Source organism: Sinohyriopsis cumingii, chromosome 1 (assembly GCF_028554795.1).
Source record: "Sinohyriopsis cumingii isolate HCF-2022 chromosome 1, ASM2855479v2, whole genome shotgun sequence".
In the NCBI taxonomy this organism is placed as follows: Eukaryota; Metazoa; Mollusca; class Bivalvia; order Unionida; family Unionidae; genus Sinohyriopsis; species Sinohyriopsis cumingii.
Window position 1 is genome coordinate 22,215,619 of NC_142961.1, and position 18,616 is coordinate 22,234,234.

General features: G+C 33.8%; 1 protein-coding gene across 1 annotated transcript in view; it reads left to right on the plus strand.

The window, feature by feature from the left end:
- The window catches only part of LOC149806538 (uncharacterized), a 55,177-nt gene extending 38,604 nt beyond the window's left edge, over positions 1-16,573 (plus strand). The window contains exons 22-31 of the mRNA XM_089954245.1: positions 771-1,044; positions 2,213-4,129; positions 5,057-5,251; positions 6,000-6,155; positions 7,109-7,259; positions 8,397-8,563; positions 9,712-9,824; positions 12,077-12,185; positions 13,916-14,117; positions 14,485-16,573. Coding sequence (XP_089810371.1) covers positions 771-1,044; positions 2,213-4,129; positions 5,057-5,251; positions 6,000-6,155; positions 7,109-7,259; positions 8,397-8,563; positions 9,712-9,824; positions 12,077-12,185; positions 13,916-14,117; positions 14,485-14,774 — 3,574 coding nt within the window. The 3' untranslated portion in view covers positions 14,775-16,573. The remainder of the gene's footprint in view (positions 1-770; positions 1,045-2,212; positions 4,130-5,056; positions 5,252-5,999; positions 6,156-7,108; positions 7,260-8,396; positions 8,564-9,711; positions 9,825-12,076; positions 12,186-13,915; positions 14,118-14,484) is intronic.
- Positions 16,574-18,616: the final 2,043 nt, after the last annotated feature.

Below are 18,616 nucleotides of genomic sequence, written 5' to 3' on the forward strand. Positions count from 1 at the left end.
AACAGGATCTACACTCATGTTGACATGTTTTGTTGCTATGATAAAAGCATATAAACAGGATCTACACTCATGTTGACATGTTTTATGCGTGAGCAAATAGGCCCATTTGTACAATTGGAAAAGATCTGCACCATGAAGGGAAACCATCTCGAATTTTTATTTGCATTTTGAAAAGTCTATACAAATGAAAATATATACCAAACTTTTATTTAAATCCATCTATCAGTTTTAAATATATGGGCAGTTTAAATATTTATATCAATACTTATGGTTATCTGCATTTGTTATATTTTAAAATTGGGTTAATTTCCCAGTCATTAAATAGATTTAATGTAGTTATTTGAGAATGAAAGGATAAGAGAATGCAAGTCATGGGAAGTGTATTGACTGATGTGTTGAATTGACTCTTCTTTTGAGGACGTAATGTACAAACTTTACAAACATTTAGTAGTGGCAACTTGTCCTGCTGATTCTAGAGCAGATAAATTCAATAATCATCCCACTACTATTGTATTAATGACAAATGAATTTATTTCAAAATAAACAAATACATCAGTTTTACAATAAATGATTATTTATGTCTTTAAGCATTCAGTTTTGAGAAAGTTACTTAAGTTAAATGGAAATTTGGTCAAAGAGGAAATTGCCAAATATTTTTGGGAGAGAATTACTTCTTTGTCTTCTGTGTCAGACAAGTCAAATTTAGAGGGTTGAAAAAATGCCATGAGAAGTAAAAACCTATTTTTATGTCAGATTTCATCTTTTTACAGATCTCAGACATCTGCCAACTCCAAATTCATTGACATTGAGAAAGAGGAGCTGACTCTTCAGAGAATCATTGATTTCTTTGACCCCAGAGTCAAACCACTGCCATCCAGCATAAAAAGTGGATTTGTTTTGAGACTGGCTGAGAACACACTTGACCCTAAACGCCAGTTCCAGGTTGTGACACTATGGCAGAGAGACCAAGGGAGCCGGATGCATTTTTTCAACACGGAATTCCGCAGAACTCCTTGCCCCTCATATGAAACTGAAGACTGGGTGGTATGTTCTTATCTCTGTTGTAATTCCTACAGTTACATCCTCCTCTCAATTGTTTACAAGTGTAGCATCATGATATAAGTTTGATATAATTTATATATTTCACAGATATGCCAGACATTCCAGATTTTGCAGATTTTTTATGAATTTAAAGTGAAAATTCTGTATTCTGAATTAATTAACAAATTTCTAGAAAATAAAATTTTTGAGGATAAAATTTTGAACACGTCATTTCTTTGTGGACAAAGATATGGGGGAAGTAACTTCAGTACAACTATAATAGAATGGTTCACATAATATACTTTCTGATGGTGAAAAAAACGCAGGGTATAAAACCCTAAAACTGCACATTTAATAATAATAGAACAATGGTGGCAGAGATGAAGAAAAAAGGAAGATGCAGACAACTTGTGCAAAAATCAAATGTTTATATATTGTCTGGCAAGACTGTTGAAGTAATTTAAGTTCTGAAATTTGATGAAATATTCTCATTAGGCAATACTTGTTTAATTGTTACTGACTGTGCACTGGTTTATATTGATTCATAGAAGATACAACATAAAAGCATACAGAAGTTACTATAAAAAAAACATTATCCATTCAGGACAGGCTGCCGATATTCTGATTATAGTAATGATGGGTTGACATATCTTGTTCAGCTTATGATATATATATGGGTAAAATATGTCTTTCTTTGACAGTTTATCTGTATGTTTTGTTGTTTTCCTACAGATCTATAATGAATAATAAACTTTCTGTTGTTTCCCTAAAGATATCTATTTAATATGAAACCTTTTCTATGGGTGAATAAATAAAAAAAATTAATCTGATTTTGCAAGATCAACATTACTCTAGTTTGACAATAATATGAGCAGATCTCTACTGACTTGTTAATTTCAGATGTTCCTGTCATAATTATACATGTTCAAGTTATATCTTTTACATTAATATGTCAATTTGACTTTCTGTCACAATTTCTTGTATGCAAAGGTCTAACAGCTTTTGATGATTGCACAGAACATTGTATCACAGTTCACATATGTCTACCAGCTAGTGGCTTTTTATTCTGTCCATGTTATTTGATGATCTTTCTGGACTTCTTAACCCTTTTGACTATGACTTTTCTGTATTTTTTTTCAAAAACTATTTATTGCATTAATTTAAATTGCAGAAGGATACTCAGGTTGAGATGCTGTTCCCTCAGATGGAAGCCAAGCCCTCAGACCTGTTTGTTCCTGCATACCAAGAAGGAATACAGAAGAAGATCCATGCATCGTTCTACAGTAATGGGAAGGTGGATCACATCTGGGACCTGGAAGGAGCCATCAATGCACAGGAGGCGATGTTTATAAAGAAGATGGCACAATACATGATTTCTGAGCATATCATTGAGTCAGTCATGGAACATGTCATTGAGCAATCTACAAGTCCTCAAGTGCAGGAACTTAGGATGGTCATTTACCAGCTTAGAAAGATCAGTGCAGAAGTGAGAAAGGTCCAGCAGCAGACCAAGGACCTTGTAAAGGCACAGACTCTAATCCAGAAAGTAAGATCCATACTTGAAATGGTCAGAAGGACACATCAATCGCTTTCAAGGCAGGTTCAGACTGGTGTAACTTCTACAGAACATCAGCTTGATGAGGCACCAGCAATGATACATTATGCCATCTTGAAGCAACAAAAACTGACTGCTGACCTGAAAGAAGTGGCCAGGAGGATTCGGGCTGTGGCACCTCAGGATGTCAAGGAAGAGATCCATAGTGCAGTTCAACAGCAAGAGCAAGCATGGAAAGCTATCAGGCGAAGCTATGAGCAGGGACTTCCTTCCAGACATACTTTGGAAAGAGAGAGAATCCAAACTCATCTTTCCCCTGACTATCATAGTCTATATAGATCTCTCCAAGATATTGAGAGTCAGCTGAATGACCTTGCTTCCAAACTAAGACAACAAAAAGAACAAATAGCAAAGAGCTTGTCAACGTCAAGTTCTCCATCAGCCATTGAAGCTATTTCAACACATGTAGAGCAGATTGTTCAGTATGGTAAGAGATTAAAGGAAGACATTGACAAAGCCATGGAGAAAAGTGCTCTGGAAAAGATACTAAGACTTAAAGTATTTGAAGTTGTCCTTCAACAAGAACAGGCTGTTCAAGACATTGCTGACATAATTGAAAGCTATCAGAAGATTAAAAAACCAAGTTACTCTGGATACAATCCTATCAGACTAGTTGCAGAACACTCTCCAAATCCTATTCAGAAAGATCTATCTCGCCAAAGGGAACAAGTGAAGCAGCAGTCTAAGTGGCTTGCAATGTGTATTGGTGTGTCTGTCAGTCATGAAGAAGAGCAGATGTCCATTACCTGGTTTCCAAGCCCCAAGGATAGTGACACCCTAAGAGAACTTCAAGCTGCAGAAGTCTTGCAAATTATAGCTGTAGAAAAGTTGGAACCCAGCAAAGACAGATACCAACCAGGCCAGGAAGAAGAACCAACAACTCAAAGGGTTCAGGAGGCAGCAGCAGTTACAGAGAAAGCATGGTCAAAAATCAGAAAGGTTGTTCAAGACAAGGAGTTTCAATCAAATGGGAAAAGACAGGTAATTAAAGCCTACAGAATCCTGGCCAGACAGGCTGTGCTTGCTGCAGATGTCAAGAGAGCTGCCACAGAAAAGTTTTTCAGTCGAACTGCAAAAGATAGCTCTGACGCAAAAGTTGCTGAACAAATAAAGAAGATGGCTGATCAGATCTTCCAAGAAGTAACAGCAATGCAGATGAAAGTTGCTACATGTATTGAGGGTGCAAATCCGAGGAGCAGTGAAAGCAGTGTACAGTCATATGAGCCATTCTTGTCTGAATCAACAGGCACAGCATGGAGAGGAAAGCCGTGGCATGAAGAGCTGCAAGATGAACCAGATGAAAGTCAGTCATTTAGCAGTGTAGAAGAAGATACTGAACCAAGAAGCATGTCCAATGAAAGGAGACAGAGAAGAAAATTTTCATTGAGATCACCAGTACCAGATGAGTTGTTCTGTTTGATGAAGTGTGTATATGGCCCTGAATCACAGATGAATAGCCAATTTAGTATGAAGGTATGTACATGATTTTTTATATTTGTAACCATCTAATATACATATATATATATATATATATATATATATATATATATATATATATATATATATATATATATATATATATATATATATATATATATATGAAGTTAAGAAAATAAATTTGGGGATGATTGTCAGATATTTGTTCCACTAGAAGAAGTTGTATGCAGTACCTTCTACAACCTTCATCTTAATCTTACCTCAAAAAATTCACTGTAATATATATCCATCTTTTTACCTGCATTTGAACTTTCACAATACATTGTTTAAATCTGGCATTTAACTTACTGTCTGCTGGAATGACATCTATTCACAACAATTGCAGAGCCTATTCTAATTTGCTTTATTTCGTGAAGAAGCTGCAGTCACTTCCTGTATTTCTGGTTAGATATCAAGAAAAGATCAACCTAATGCAATATAGGGGTTGAAAATACAATCTTACGATGTTTCAACCATATCTTCAAATTACTTTCACTTTTAAAAAAATGTAATTCCCAGAACTTTTAAATTAAAAATAATGGAGTAAATTATTAAGTTTATATGGCATTAAACTATTGCTTATGATGCTTCATTATTGAATTGTGACATCAGTGAGGTTATTATGACATGATAAGAATGGACATTAGGGCAATTACAAATAGTCCCTATTAATGCCATGTTTTGAAAACTCTAGTTTATGACAGAAGACCAGAGAATGTTTGGAATGATCATATATCACCTGATATGCCTGTGCAATGTGCCATTGCAGATTGGGGTATACATTTTCTGCAGCATGTTATATTCAAGCAAATACAGAATTGAGATAACTGGCTCAGATCAAATACATAGAGTAATGTCAACCACATGCATGCTTGATATTTAAAACTTGTTAAGTATATGTTAGCTACCTTTCTGTGTCTCTAGATCAGGGGCAGGAAGAGCCTGGAGCAGCTGATGTGGGAGGAAGACCAGTGGTCACCCCTGAAACAAGATCCCCTGGTCAGACAATACCTAAGTGAAAAACAGGATGGCCAAGAACAGGCATCCTCCAGCTACCAGAGTATCAGGAAAGAACTCAACACCTTGAGACATTTACATATTGTCATGACCTATGAGAAGGTAGGATATACCTTAAATAACTAATACTAGAACCATATATTTTTGCTCTCATAACAAACTTACATTCTCAGCATTTCTTGAAATGAAGGTTTGTGTAATAATGAGACCATCATCACTTTTCATGCAAGCCACCTACCTCCCATTGCAAGACTTTTAATAGCCCAGAGAAATTACTTCACCACTAACATAAATACATCTGTGATTTTCCAGTAAAATATGCTTGGGAACCTGAAAGGCACTTTAATGTGGAGTAGTCAACTATGTATGCAATTTAAAACTTTGTTTATTATTTTCATATTAATTTTTGGAGTAATCAGAATACCCTGGCATGTACATTTTGTTAAAAGTGCCTTCCCTAGGTACCGTGTTTGTTTTAATAGAACAATCCACAGGAGAAAATCAAAATATTAATACATTTATCAGGGATTTTCCTCTTTTGATAAAATTGACATTTTAATGAAACTACACAAAAATTAATTATCTCTAATCATATCTTACATTACAGTTTGGGTAAGTAACTTGAAATATAACTTTTCCATCAAAAACAAACATGTAGATGCTGAGAATAGCCAAAACATTTCACATATATGTGATCAGACAATAAAGATCGAAAGTCACCAAAACTTGACCAGGAATTGTGTTAAAATTCTGAGAAAAGCAATTTTATCAAACAACCAAAAGATCATGTCAGATGTGTTTTTTTTATATCAATAATTATGTTATCAACGAATTTCTCTTCTTGAACCAGGAGAACATTGATGAGATTCTTCGCTATGCGTCATGGACATTTCAGGAGTACCTGAAGGCCAAATGGTATCCCCATGCTTCCTTTGTCTTCCCTGATCCATCCAGTAAGGAAAATGTCGTGGAAATTATCAGCGAATTCAGGAGAAACAACAGACAAGTACATAAAATGCCCTGAATGTTCATACTTTTTTCATCGTTAGTGCCCATCAATATTCACACCAAGTCTTATTATTTGCAGATGACAGTGATAGGAAATTAAGGTTAAGATAATGCAAAATGATAGTTTCAGTTAGTTAAATATATTTTTTACTTTGTAAAGTAAAACATTATATGGCAAGCCAAAGGATTGGAGACAATTTCTTGCAACATACCAGTTCCTTCCATAAATGTTGGTAGTTTTTGGGCTGCTGTTGGTTTATAGGATATGAACTTTCCTGTATCTTTTAAAATTTGGAAGGTGGACAAATGTAAATGTGCATCCTTAAAAAAATCTACATGATCCAAATTGGCTGTAATCAATTAAAATACATTTTATGAATTTGTTGTTTCAACTTTGGTTGATTATAGTCATGTATTTGAGGGTGTTAGTGACCTTTACTATGAGACCTATAAAGTCAGTTTTATCTGGGATGTGACAGCAGAACCAGTAAAAGAGATTTACAGCAGTTAAAATGCTATTAATTTCCTCAAAAATGTTGAAACACATTACTGGACGTTAAACCCATTTTAAATTTTAATGAAAAGTAGCAAAATATGTTATTTTTTCATGACTTCATGTCAGAGGGAGAGTCATGATGTCCAACCAATCAGAATTATTGTTACATGGAATGATGTGCTAGAATGAGAAAATTTAATCTATTCCTAGTCCAATGTATGGTCTATTTTGGTTGGACTATGACTGCTATCATCTGTTGCTTTGATTTCTAACAAAACATTTTGTATACAATTTCACTCTCAGTATTAAATATTTTTACAATAAATTTTAATCTCGATCAAATAGAGCACATGCCATTTTTTAATATTATTCATGTCCTCTGATTTCATCCTTTTCATTAATTGTTTTGCAGTAATTTTAATTTTTTTTATTGATTTAAATGCTTCTAATTACAGTTGGACATGAATTTGACGACTCCGTATGAAACAGATATTTTCCGTGGTTTGAACATCCCTCCTGCAGTCACTCGCTGGCTGATTTCTGTGTACCCAACAAGTGTCCTGGAAGCAGTTGTTATTGCTCTGACCAATGCAGGGAGCAGATCCGGTAAATTAATATATGAAAACGTGGCACCATCTTCTATAGTATGAGTCATGCAGATTATGTAGGCATTTAGTACTGACTGTCATGCTGTCATGATGTACCATTGCCGCTAAGTAAGGTCCTCTGCTATTTGGTGATTTACTATCCAAATTTGGATATTATCCTATGCCAACCATCTTGGAGGTCTTATCTATATGTTAAGAATAACAAAATAGCTCCAAACTCCTGGCCCCATTACTTATTTTGATGACTTGCTTAGGTCATAATAATCTATCTTTTGACTGTAATTTAAATTAATTTCACTTCTTTGTACACAAAATGTGTTAACATATTTTTGTAAAACAAAAATTGCCTATGCTAATTGGAGCACTTCTGTTGTAAAATCTTCATTTTTGGATGTGTTAGGCTTTTCAATTTTTAAGGTAAGTAAATGTTGCATGTAGTCCTCAATCCATAATGCCTAAATAGAAGTGATCACCGGAACTTGTGAAGTTTGTGCCAACTATTTCTGTAACGGGTGTCATATTTCAAGAGTTTGATTACACCTACCTTTAAGTGGCAATTATTCACATTACTTGGATTGTCATATCTATAATCCTTTGGAAGGTCATTATTTGCAAGCCCTTAGAAATTCATATGTCAAAACCAATGTCGAAGTACATGTACATTTTTGGATGAGGTTGACCAAAAGATGTGATCCATACTGAATGTTGGGAGCTGTGATATCACAATGAAAGCTGCATGTGCAGGAAAAAGTAGTACTAACCTGTTACTTGTTATGATAAACCTGGTTTCCTCTTTACCTGACCCAGTTCAGTACATGTAAAACATCCATAGTAATCAATAATTTTTGTATGTAAGTTTTTTGATGATATTTAATGTAAAGAACATTCAACCATCTGGATTGAATAGACATTAGTTAAGCTATAGTAGTGTGAAATTCGAGAACAAAAATTTAATTAGAGTACACATGCACCTATCTGACCTGATATTGACATAAATTTAACCAGATCCAGTATAATGTTGTAAAGCTGATTTTCATTTATCTGTTAGTTTGATTTAACACCATGAATAGGAATGATTTCTTAAATGTCACTAACACCTGGATGATCATGTTTTACTTGTCTCATATCCATTCAGCCAGATGCACGGTAAATGCAGAATCTGCTCATACCTTTGATGGTGCCTTCATCAACATTCCCAGGGAACAACCATCAAGTTGTGAAACTGTCTTGGCTATGGACTGTTCTAATCACAATTCTTTTGTGGTCTCCAGCAAGCCCAACCCTCAGGATCCACTAAGTAGGGTAGGTCAATGAATAATACAAAAATTCCAGTAACTGTGTAACTGACCTGATGTTTTACAAGCATCATTTCCTGCTCATTTTTTTTTCATTTAAAAAAGCCAATTTCATGTTAATTGATAATCTTGCAGATTTTTTTATGTTGACTGCATTATGAAATACTTGTATTGATAAGGGGAGAGAAATCCAGCCAATGAAGCAAGTAACTATATGGGACACAAAATAAACACGTAAATCACAATATTTATGCCTCACTGGTAAGTAATTAATTAATTAATTTCCAAAATGTAACAATTCAGATCTTTTCTAATTGATGGCAAACTGAAATTATACATGTTCATATCATAATTAATGATTATACCAATTTGTAAAAATGTAAGTATCATGAGGCCTAATTCAATATTTTATGGCAAAAATCAAATGTGTCATGACAGCCTTACTACATGTTTATTTACCTTTTTATGATTAGCTTTATGCACAAGCTATATGTTTTTGTTGCTCAAATTCTCTCTCATTAGTTCAGGTTGTAGCATTGGCTAAGAGCAAGAAAATTATAAAGCCCCCTTCAAGGAAACAAGTTGCTTGAAAAAATTAATTTCTACGTCATTTTCAAATCCACATTGGTAATGCTATGCTTAGTACACCATACAATAATCAGTTTATTTCACTTCTTAATATGCATGTCAAGCATAATAATCACAGAAGGACATATCACTTAATTGAACTCATAACATGATCATTATGTGTAACACATTATCTTGTCTTATATAATTATGAATCATGGCAGGAGGATATTCATGTACAATTGCAGTTTGAAATAATTATTCTTTCTTTCTATGATTTGTATATTTTGCTTATATATATTTAATTATTTGTGTATACTTGTGTTTGTGTTTGTTTTGTTTTTACCATATGATGTTTTTCTCATTAGTCATGTTGTTCAATTATACTCAAGGTATTATATCACATAATCTTCTAAAGAATGAAATAAAGATGATGATGATGATGATGATGATGATGATGATGATGATGATGTTGAGGAAGCCATTAATTGCACCAACAATATTTATTCATTAATTATTGTTATCAGTGCTTTTAGAAAAATAGGATTTGCAAGATTAAAAGTTATTTTGCTATTTTCATTTTGACAGAAAATTACAATCAGAACTAGGCAAATGAAGGTAGAGACAACTGCTCAGAGTGGAAAGGCTGAGGTCAATGGAGAGGAAATTTATCTCCAAGACGGGGAAACACGCAGAGCTGGGTAATCAGAGATTTACTAAGGAAGCAAGGGCTCTGCATCTTAAAGACTAGCAAAATTTGAACAAAAGTTTTGTTTTTTATAATCTAACTGCATATACTCTGAAGTGCAGGTGTATTATGAAATAGCAGATATGAGTCTATGCAGCTTGTAGTTTTACCAAAACTTTAAGCAAGATAACATGGTAATGTCTTTCTGTGTCACTAGTACTTAATAGAAGGAAAGGTAAAATCTAGCAGGATGAATAAAATGACAACAGATGATGTCATCTTTATATTTTAATAGCATTTCAAAAGAAGTGATACTAGTTATTATGAAATGTGTCAAGAGGAATGTAAAGAGAAGTTGGTCTTTTATGATGTGTCTGTTTAGCAGGTTTTGTTGTAATTTGGTGTAAGAATGAAGATATACTTTCATGCTAATTAGCCCTCCCATCATCCCATGATGTAGAAAGCCCCAATGCATACAGAATCTTGGACAAAACAAAAGAAACCTAGATAGTATTTGTAATGCATGTATGCTCCCACTGTAGTAAAAAAAAATATCCAAGTCCTAAAATTGAAATATTCATTGAAAATTTTAAAACTTGTTATAATATCATCTACATATGCATACATATAAGTACACTATTATTCGCTTATTTATAAATACCACAAAAATTGTTACCATACAAATAATAATGAATTCACAGTATTTTAGAAAGATATCATATGAAGAATTTTGCATATTGTGCATCCTACTTCTATGTTAAGCCGATCCGACACTTCCTACTTTACAAAAGTTTTTGCCATTTAGCCATTATCGCTCACCAATTAAAACTCAATAATAAGCCCACCCCTGCTTTAAAAAAAACTAACAGGCAAGCTGGGCTTGTCACTGAAGTTTAATTTTAATTTTGGAAAGTCTGAAAAATGAACTGATTGTAAAACTGCACAAAAATATGGTTCTTTTTCTCATATCGGCAAGTCAAGTGTAATGAGTAAATATAAAAATAAATTACTCAGTGTAGTTTGATATTGGACCACTTTCTTATTAGCTTACTTAATATGGTACTGTGTCCATCATGCTTCATCCATTAACATTTGCCACTTTCACATGTAGTAATAATTTTACAAAATAACGTTGTATTAAAGAGAGCTTTTTTAAAAATATATAACACAGTAATTTAATGAAACTTCATGCCAATGTTCCTGATTGGGTGATTTAATATTTAGTAATAATAAATAATAAAATAATGTTACGTGCTAGGCCCCCTGAAAGTGCAAAAGGCCCCACAAACTTATAATTTGCACAAATAATGTCAACCTGCCACCCATTATGATTATCATTCTTATATAAAGAACAACTTTTACATGATTTTTTCTTTAAAAGCTATTTATCAGAATTTTACCAAATCAAACAGAAAACATAATTGTCTAACATCTTTCCATAAAGTCCTTTCATGTTTGTACAAATTATGTTAATCCACAGCTGAATTATAGCTGCCACAATAAAATATAAGGAGTAGTGGTGACTGGTTAGTGTGACAGACTCCTGAGCAGAATGGTGCATCTTAGAATCCTACCATTGCATTGGCCCAAATTGGCTGCCATGTTGTGCTCTTGGACAAGGCAATTTTACTGCAATTCCCCTGGAACAATACAACCATCATTTGTTGATGTGGTATAAGAAACCAACCAACCAACCACCAATAGCTAAAACTATATATTTTGAAACATTTTCTCAAATATGGTTCTGAACTTAATTATTTTTGTTTTTGTTTTGCAAATGATGATGATCCACCATCCAACATGGTTGAAATTATTAAGAATGTAAAGACAATGAACTGCTTCTAAAAAATCATCAGAATTTGACCAGTTTGATAGAAAACTTGTTTCCTTGGAATAAGAGAATGTGATGATTGACTTAGCCTTTACAAGTATATGCACCACAATGTTATAGGAAATTCAAGTCACTGTAATTAATTCATCTCCATAAGTATGTTTAAATTTTTGAAATAAAAACCTTCAATAATACTCATACAATATTATTTAAATATATAATAAGGTTGTTCTGCAAAAAAAGGTCATAAACTTGATAATGTTACAAAATATAATGACAAAGTGTTTGCCTCAGTTGAATAAAGGATTACTTTAAAATACATGTACACGTATGTAAAGCTGACTTATATAGCTTATCTCAGTCAGATGAGCAATTTCAGATGTATTTGGACCTCTTGTTTCCTTAATTTTCTACGTTTGTTTTTCTATGATTAGAAGTGCTGATGAAGAGGTGAGCCTGGAGAGGAACAAGGACAGTATGGTTATTTCTGTACCTGTCTTGGACCTTGTAGTTGTCACGGATGGACAACAAACCATTGTCGAGGTAATCATTCTGAAATTACTAATAGACATAAAGCAGCATATTGTTATAACAGTCTTCATTAATTCACCATTAATACAATGACATCATTCATTTATTATTTCAAATATCTCTTTGCCCTAATGGCACATGGGATATGTCCATACATGCACTTTTTAATTAAAAAAAGTTAGACTCACCAAATAGAGCATGTGGTAAAGCAGTGTCCTAAGAGTCTTAATGAGCATGTCTCAAAAAAAAAACCTCAAAAGTTATTCATCATTTCTTACAATCAAACATCTACCCATGCAGACCTCCCGCAGGTTATTTCCTTTCCTTTCATTCACAGATAATATCCTTATGACATGGGGCACCACCATGATAATGCTAATTTGGGTGCATCACTGCATCACTCAAAATCATTCAATAATGGAATTTAGATTTGGACTTTTTAAAATGTAGTTTTACCAATGTTTTAGTCATATCGCTACAATGTCTGCAGTGTGGCAGTTTATAGTGATGTCTAGCACTGGGGCATCATGCCGCAGACATGTAGCGTGATCTTCCGTCCAGTCACATTATCCTGACACCAGGCTGACCAGTCCTAATATTAACCTCTTAATGCTGAGCACCTAGTGAAGCAGCTATATGTAACATTTTTAAATAAGTCTTTGGTATAACTCGGACAGAGTTTGAACTCACGACCTCCTGCATCTGAGACAGATGCTCTAACCACTAAGCCACCAGCACGGTATAGAAGTTAGACAAAAGCACACATACTTTTTTCTTAGTACATGAAAGTTATCTCCTAAAATAAAACCTGCTTGTACCAAACGTATCTCTTAGAAGTATTTTTTGTAATGTGGTTGAAACATCTACTCAAAATGTATTTACAAAGTTTACATTGTATCAGAAATGGGCAGGAAATATCTTTTGATTAATGCCATAGGACATGTCATCCCAACCAGATAAATAAATAAATGTCACTCTATGATAAATATAGCAATATATTTAACAGTATTTGCAAATGAAATCAGTGTATTTATAAAAAATAGCATTAGAACATAATGATTCAATATTATGCAAAAGCAAATTAGGAAAATCTTTACAATTCCATATTTTCAATGAAACTCCAGATATTTGGTATAAAGGACTCCAGATATTTTGTAGACAGGACTTAAGATATTTTGTACAAAGGACTTCAGATGATATGTTTAGGAGTTATCACATGTATGCATTTGTTGGAAGGAAAAAGGAGTAAACCTTTTTGCATTCTTCCAATTCACATTTCAAGAAAGACACACTTTTAATGGCAGAAAAGCAGTGACATAAATCATAATTTCATTAATAGGGACTGAGAGTAAGTGTTATCTTTTGCATATTTTGTAAAACAAAAGAGTTTTTATTATCCAAAAACAAAGGGAATTTTTATTTCTATATCACATTCAGTTGTTTTGAGATAAAAATCTTGTATATTATATATCTGGATAATGTTAGTACACCTTTGGGTAGAAACAAACCTAAAAGAATGTATTTCAGTTCTGATATCTTCTTAAGTTATTTCTTTACTGTGAATGCACAAGTACTGTTACTTTTTTAAAACGAAATGTTTGCTCTAACATTGCATGTCTGAAAAAAATATTACTAACAAGTATTCTTGCTGTTACAACCATTATTGTATCAGAATTGTCAGCGCGTATTAAAGTTACTTTTTGATCATGTATTTTCTATAACTACCTGTAATGTTCATGCAGGTATCCAACTGGCTTAAATCCCGAACATGTGGTATTTGTGGTAACAATGATGGTCAAAAGAGTAATGAGGGACACGACCCCCAGCAGAGACATTGCTCCCATGATGCAGCTCTCAGTGCTAGCTACCTCATCCCTGATGACACATGCAATACCCTCCAGATACAGGCACAGGCCAGAGTTGAGGAGTTCTGTAGATTCTCTGGTAAAATTGGTTCAGTAAATTACTACTGCATTAAAATCTTTGGCATTATTCATTTAAATGCCAAACATATATATTTATTCATCTAGTAAAAACCTTCACAACAACTAAGGAACAATTTGGGCCTAGCAAATTGATGGATGTTAAACAAGCCATTTTGAACAAAATTTTAAGTTCTTAAGAACAAACTCAAAAAATGCATAAAGAACATTATTACTGTATGCATCTGATGTTCTGAGACTACATTGCCCTCAGTCTTTACAAAATTGATGTTGTATGCTTCAGTTATTTGTGAGACAGATGCAATGAAATTATCCAAAATGAAAATGAAACCTATGGCTGATGTTTAAAAAATTGCTCTCTGTTTCAGATGAGTGCAGCCCACTCTATCAGAACAAGGTTATGGAACAGGAAATAAGTGGTGAGCAGAAACTCTGCTTCTCTATTGAGCCAGTGAGGAAATGTCCTTCATCTTGCAAGGCAAAAGGCAGTATCTCCTATCATAAAGGGATCCATTGTCTTGATGCCCGCAGCCCTCAAGCCCGGAAACTCCTGCAAGACAGCAAGTTCCGTCCCCTTGATGAGCTCAAACACAAAACAGTGTCACAATATATTTACATTGAGGAGCCGGCATCATGTGTCAGAGATACAATAAATTAATTTGTATTCCTCAGGAATAAAATATGCACTGACTACATGACATGCAAACAGTTTCTGGCTTCCAAAAGAAGTCACTGTCTGCTTTGATGATTTCATAAAGACATCTGTCTCCAATCTGGCAGTTGTTAGCTGCTAGTACTTTTTTTTTCATTTTTGCTTGCATTGATTCTCTCTCTGGTGATTACCTTGAACTATGATGTTAACATTATCATATTACAGTAATTAGCTCTTCCAAAATATCTTACCAAAGTTGAAAGGAACCTTGTAAAAACATAAATAGTAGACTTAAACTAGCATTGCATTATATGCGTCAGGATTTATGCTGTAACCAAATATTAACTTGATCTGGCCTGGATTTCAGCAACATAAATTTGGTTAGGAATTAAACTTAGGTATAGAATCTCTCAGCCCAGTGGTAAAAAATTTAAGTCTGACTTAAGATTGACAAATCGATTGTTTTAAGTCTGGGCTTAATACATTAAGACACATTGGTGAAATCAGGGCATGGTCCTTTATTGTATTAGGAGCTATCAATCTATATCAGCTATGTGCTCCAAAACTTAATGATTCCTCTTTCCAGAGGGTCTCCATCTAAGTAGTTTTGAAGATGAATGATTCATTTATGGTCCACTTTTAGATTTTGTTTTAAATAATTGGGTCCAAGGTATAAAATGCAGGGTTTTACCGAGTTTTGCTCTCTGTTAGAGTGTTGTATGTGGGTGTGTAAAAATAAATAGGTGAAATATCCTGAAAAAAGTCTGTTCTGTACATTTCTTATGTATAGTTTCTCCATTCTCTTACCAGTACCAAATAACTACATGTTGATGACTCTCTTTTAATGAATTGTAGTAGATTGATTTCCATCTGATATAGTATGTACAGGCATGTGGACATTGCCTGATGCTATCAAGTGCTACTTCATGTCTTCACTTGGGATGTTGTTTATAACCTGCATTACTCAAGAACATATTTTGATGCAATCAACATTTTATATATACTTACATGTGTCTTTTCTTGGCTTAGTCTCTGTTTCATTTTGGACAGTTGTGCTCCTTGCCATGCATATTCTTGACTTCAAATGATGAAACTTGGAATGCAGTCACTATTGCTTAAGAACTATTCTGTATATTCGGATTCAATTTGATAGGAACCATGCCTCTTTGATCTAGATTTTCACTTGTGGGATTTTTGGGGTCATCTGCATCATTTTGAACACAGGCTTTGCCTTTGTCAATCAATGGAATATCTTTACATGGGGTGTTGCTTGTAATCAGTATTGTATTTCAAGAAACATTTAACATATTACGATGCAGTTTTGTGTGAAAACGGTTTCAAAGAGCTGTATGTCTCATCTGCTCCATTTGCTGACTGATATATTACCCTTGTGAGTCAAACTATATAATTTTACCTTTACGTGAGATGTTGCACATACTGATGAGACCTTGAAGGAGTTGCATATCCACATCAATTAGAGGTCCTCTCCTAACTTTGGTTTCCCAATACAAGTTCATCAGTTGAAGGCCTTATGGTGCAAACCCTTATAATGTACCCATCAAAAATAGCTCTAGATTATTTGCATTTAGTTGCATCAGTCTTGTCATGCTCAAGTGGCTTGATTATTTGTCTATGTTTTCATGACCACAATGAAATTACATATCACTGCTATGAAGTCTGATCCTACAAAGTATGATGCCTTATTTTAGTATCTCAGGTAGCCTGTATGATAATTTGTTAACATTTTTCATGAAGTCACCAGAATTTTGCTTTCCTGCTGAATAAAAATGAACATACAAAACCTATTTGGTCTTCTCTACTTTTGATTTTGTTACAAGACTGAAAACATTGTCTATCTCTCTCTGTCTGTCTCTCATGTACACACACATACACTCTCACATAAACTACAAATATGTTTAGGGGTCATTTGCACCCTTAAACATGAATCATTCAGGCCTGGGAAAAAAATCATGTAATTTGATGATGTTCCTGGAAAAGTCTTGGAAATGAGTGAATCAAATTTTGACCTCAAAATATCCTGAAATATTGGGTCAACAGCTTAACTTTTAAAATATGTCTTGGAATTTTCATTTATAATTAAATTATACTATTATGACAAAATTGTATCAGATATCTAATTAGATTTATAAGATATCTTGTACAATTTATTGGATATCCTATTTTAATTTGGTTTGGAGATCTTTTAAGATATATTTTAAAATTTATATTTAAAAAGTTTATAAAGTGTTGTTTAATTACTCATGTATCAAAATCGCAAATTTGATTTCACAACATAGTACTAAATATTCAAGTGTATTAAAATACCACCAGAAACACACACTAGTATCACATATGGCTGGAAGTTGATGAGGAAGAGTTTTGTTTTTACATCTTAGTAGGGATACAAGAACAGTAAAGATTTTCTTTTATGGCTCTGTGGTCTTAAGCTACATAACAGAAAGGACTGAAAACCAACAAGCTCTGTAAAGTCAACAAATAATTTATTTCCCATGATTTGCAAGACATGTCAAACATATCTTGATACATAAATCTCAGGTCGAGTCTATTTGCAGTTGCCATGCATCTTAACTATTAAAGACTATAATTGTAAGGCTGCCACATATCTGATCTGTGAAATATACTCATATTTGTGATTGATTTCCGTCAATTCTGTATTTGTAGGTCATTGTTGTTAAAACTTGTAGAATACGGTACTCCCTCACCTCCAGTATAAATATAAAATGTTTAATAAATTTTGAGTGAATCTGATGGGTGAAAAGCTCCAGTATTGTCCCCCAATCAGTGAACTTTCTCCATTACTCGCTCAGAACAAACAAATTTTCATTTTATTTTTATGCTTAAACAAGTTAACTAAAAGTAAAAGTCACATAGTTCATGCAAGCGCATTTAATGAAATAAATTTAAAAACGAATTTCTATTTTAAAAATATAGTCATAATAAAGTTATAACAATGTTTATTCAATAATGATTTTTGAGTGATCTACACATTAATTGACATAACAAAATGACCAGACAAAAGTCACCGATCGCTATGGACTTTTACAATGGCAGCTCAGCATTACACTGGGTCAAGAAAGTTGATATTGGATTCAACTATTACTATTGCATGTGTGTGTGTGTGTGTGTGTGTGTGTGTGTGTGTTATTTTGGATTTTTTTAACATAGCTTTAAGAACTTTTCAGTCATATCACTAAGGCAGTTTATAGTAGTGTCTAGCACTGGGGCATCATGCCACAGACATGTAGCATGATGTCCCACCCAGTCATATTATCCTGACACCAGGCTGACCAGTCCTAACACTAACCTCTTAATGGTGAGCGCCAAGCGAGGCAGCTGTTAGTACCATTTTTATAAGTCTTAAGTATGACTCGGCCGGGGATCGAACTCATGACTTCCAGCATCTGAGGCAGATGCTCTAACAACTAGGTCACTGGAGTGGTCTATTGTTATTGCAGGGGGAATCAATGTACAATCTCGTGAACAAGAAGTTGCGTGCATTTTCAGTCTTCTCCTGTATGGATGTTCAAATATGAGTGGGATAGAGGAGTAACATACAATAAGTTTTATTCTTAGATTGTACACGACATTTCTTCAAACTGATAATGTAGCATGATGCAAAATTTAACTAAAATAAATCTGAATTGACAGCCATGTTTCTACCATCTTTTACGTGTATGATGGAACATATTTGTATGGGAAAAAAGGTAGTATGAATGAATTGAAATAAAGGACAAGACATACCATACAGAAGATACATGCGAAGGTACATAATCGCCTCCAATTTATTGGACTTGTGTGCTATTTTTTATATACCTGCCAATCTTTTC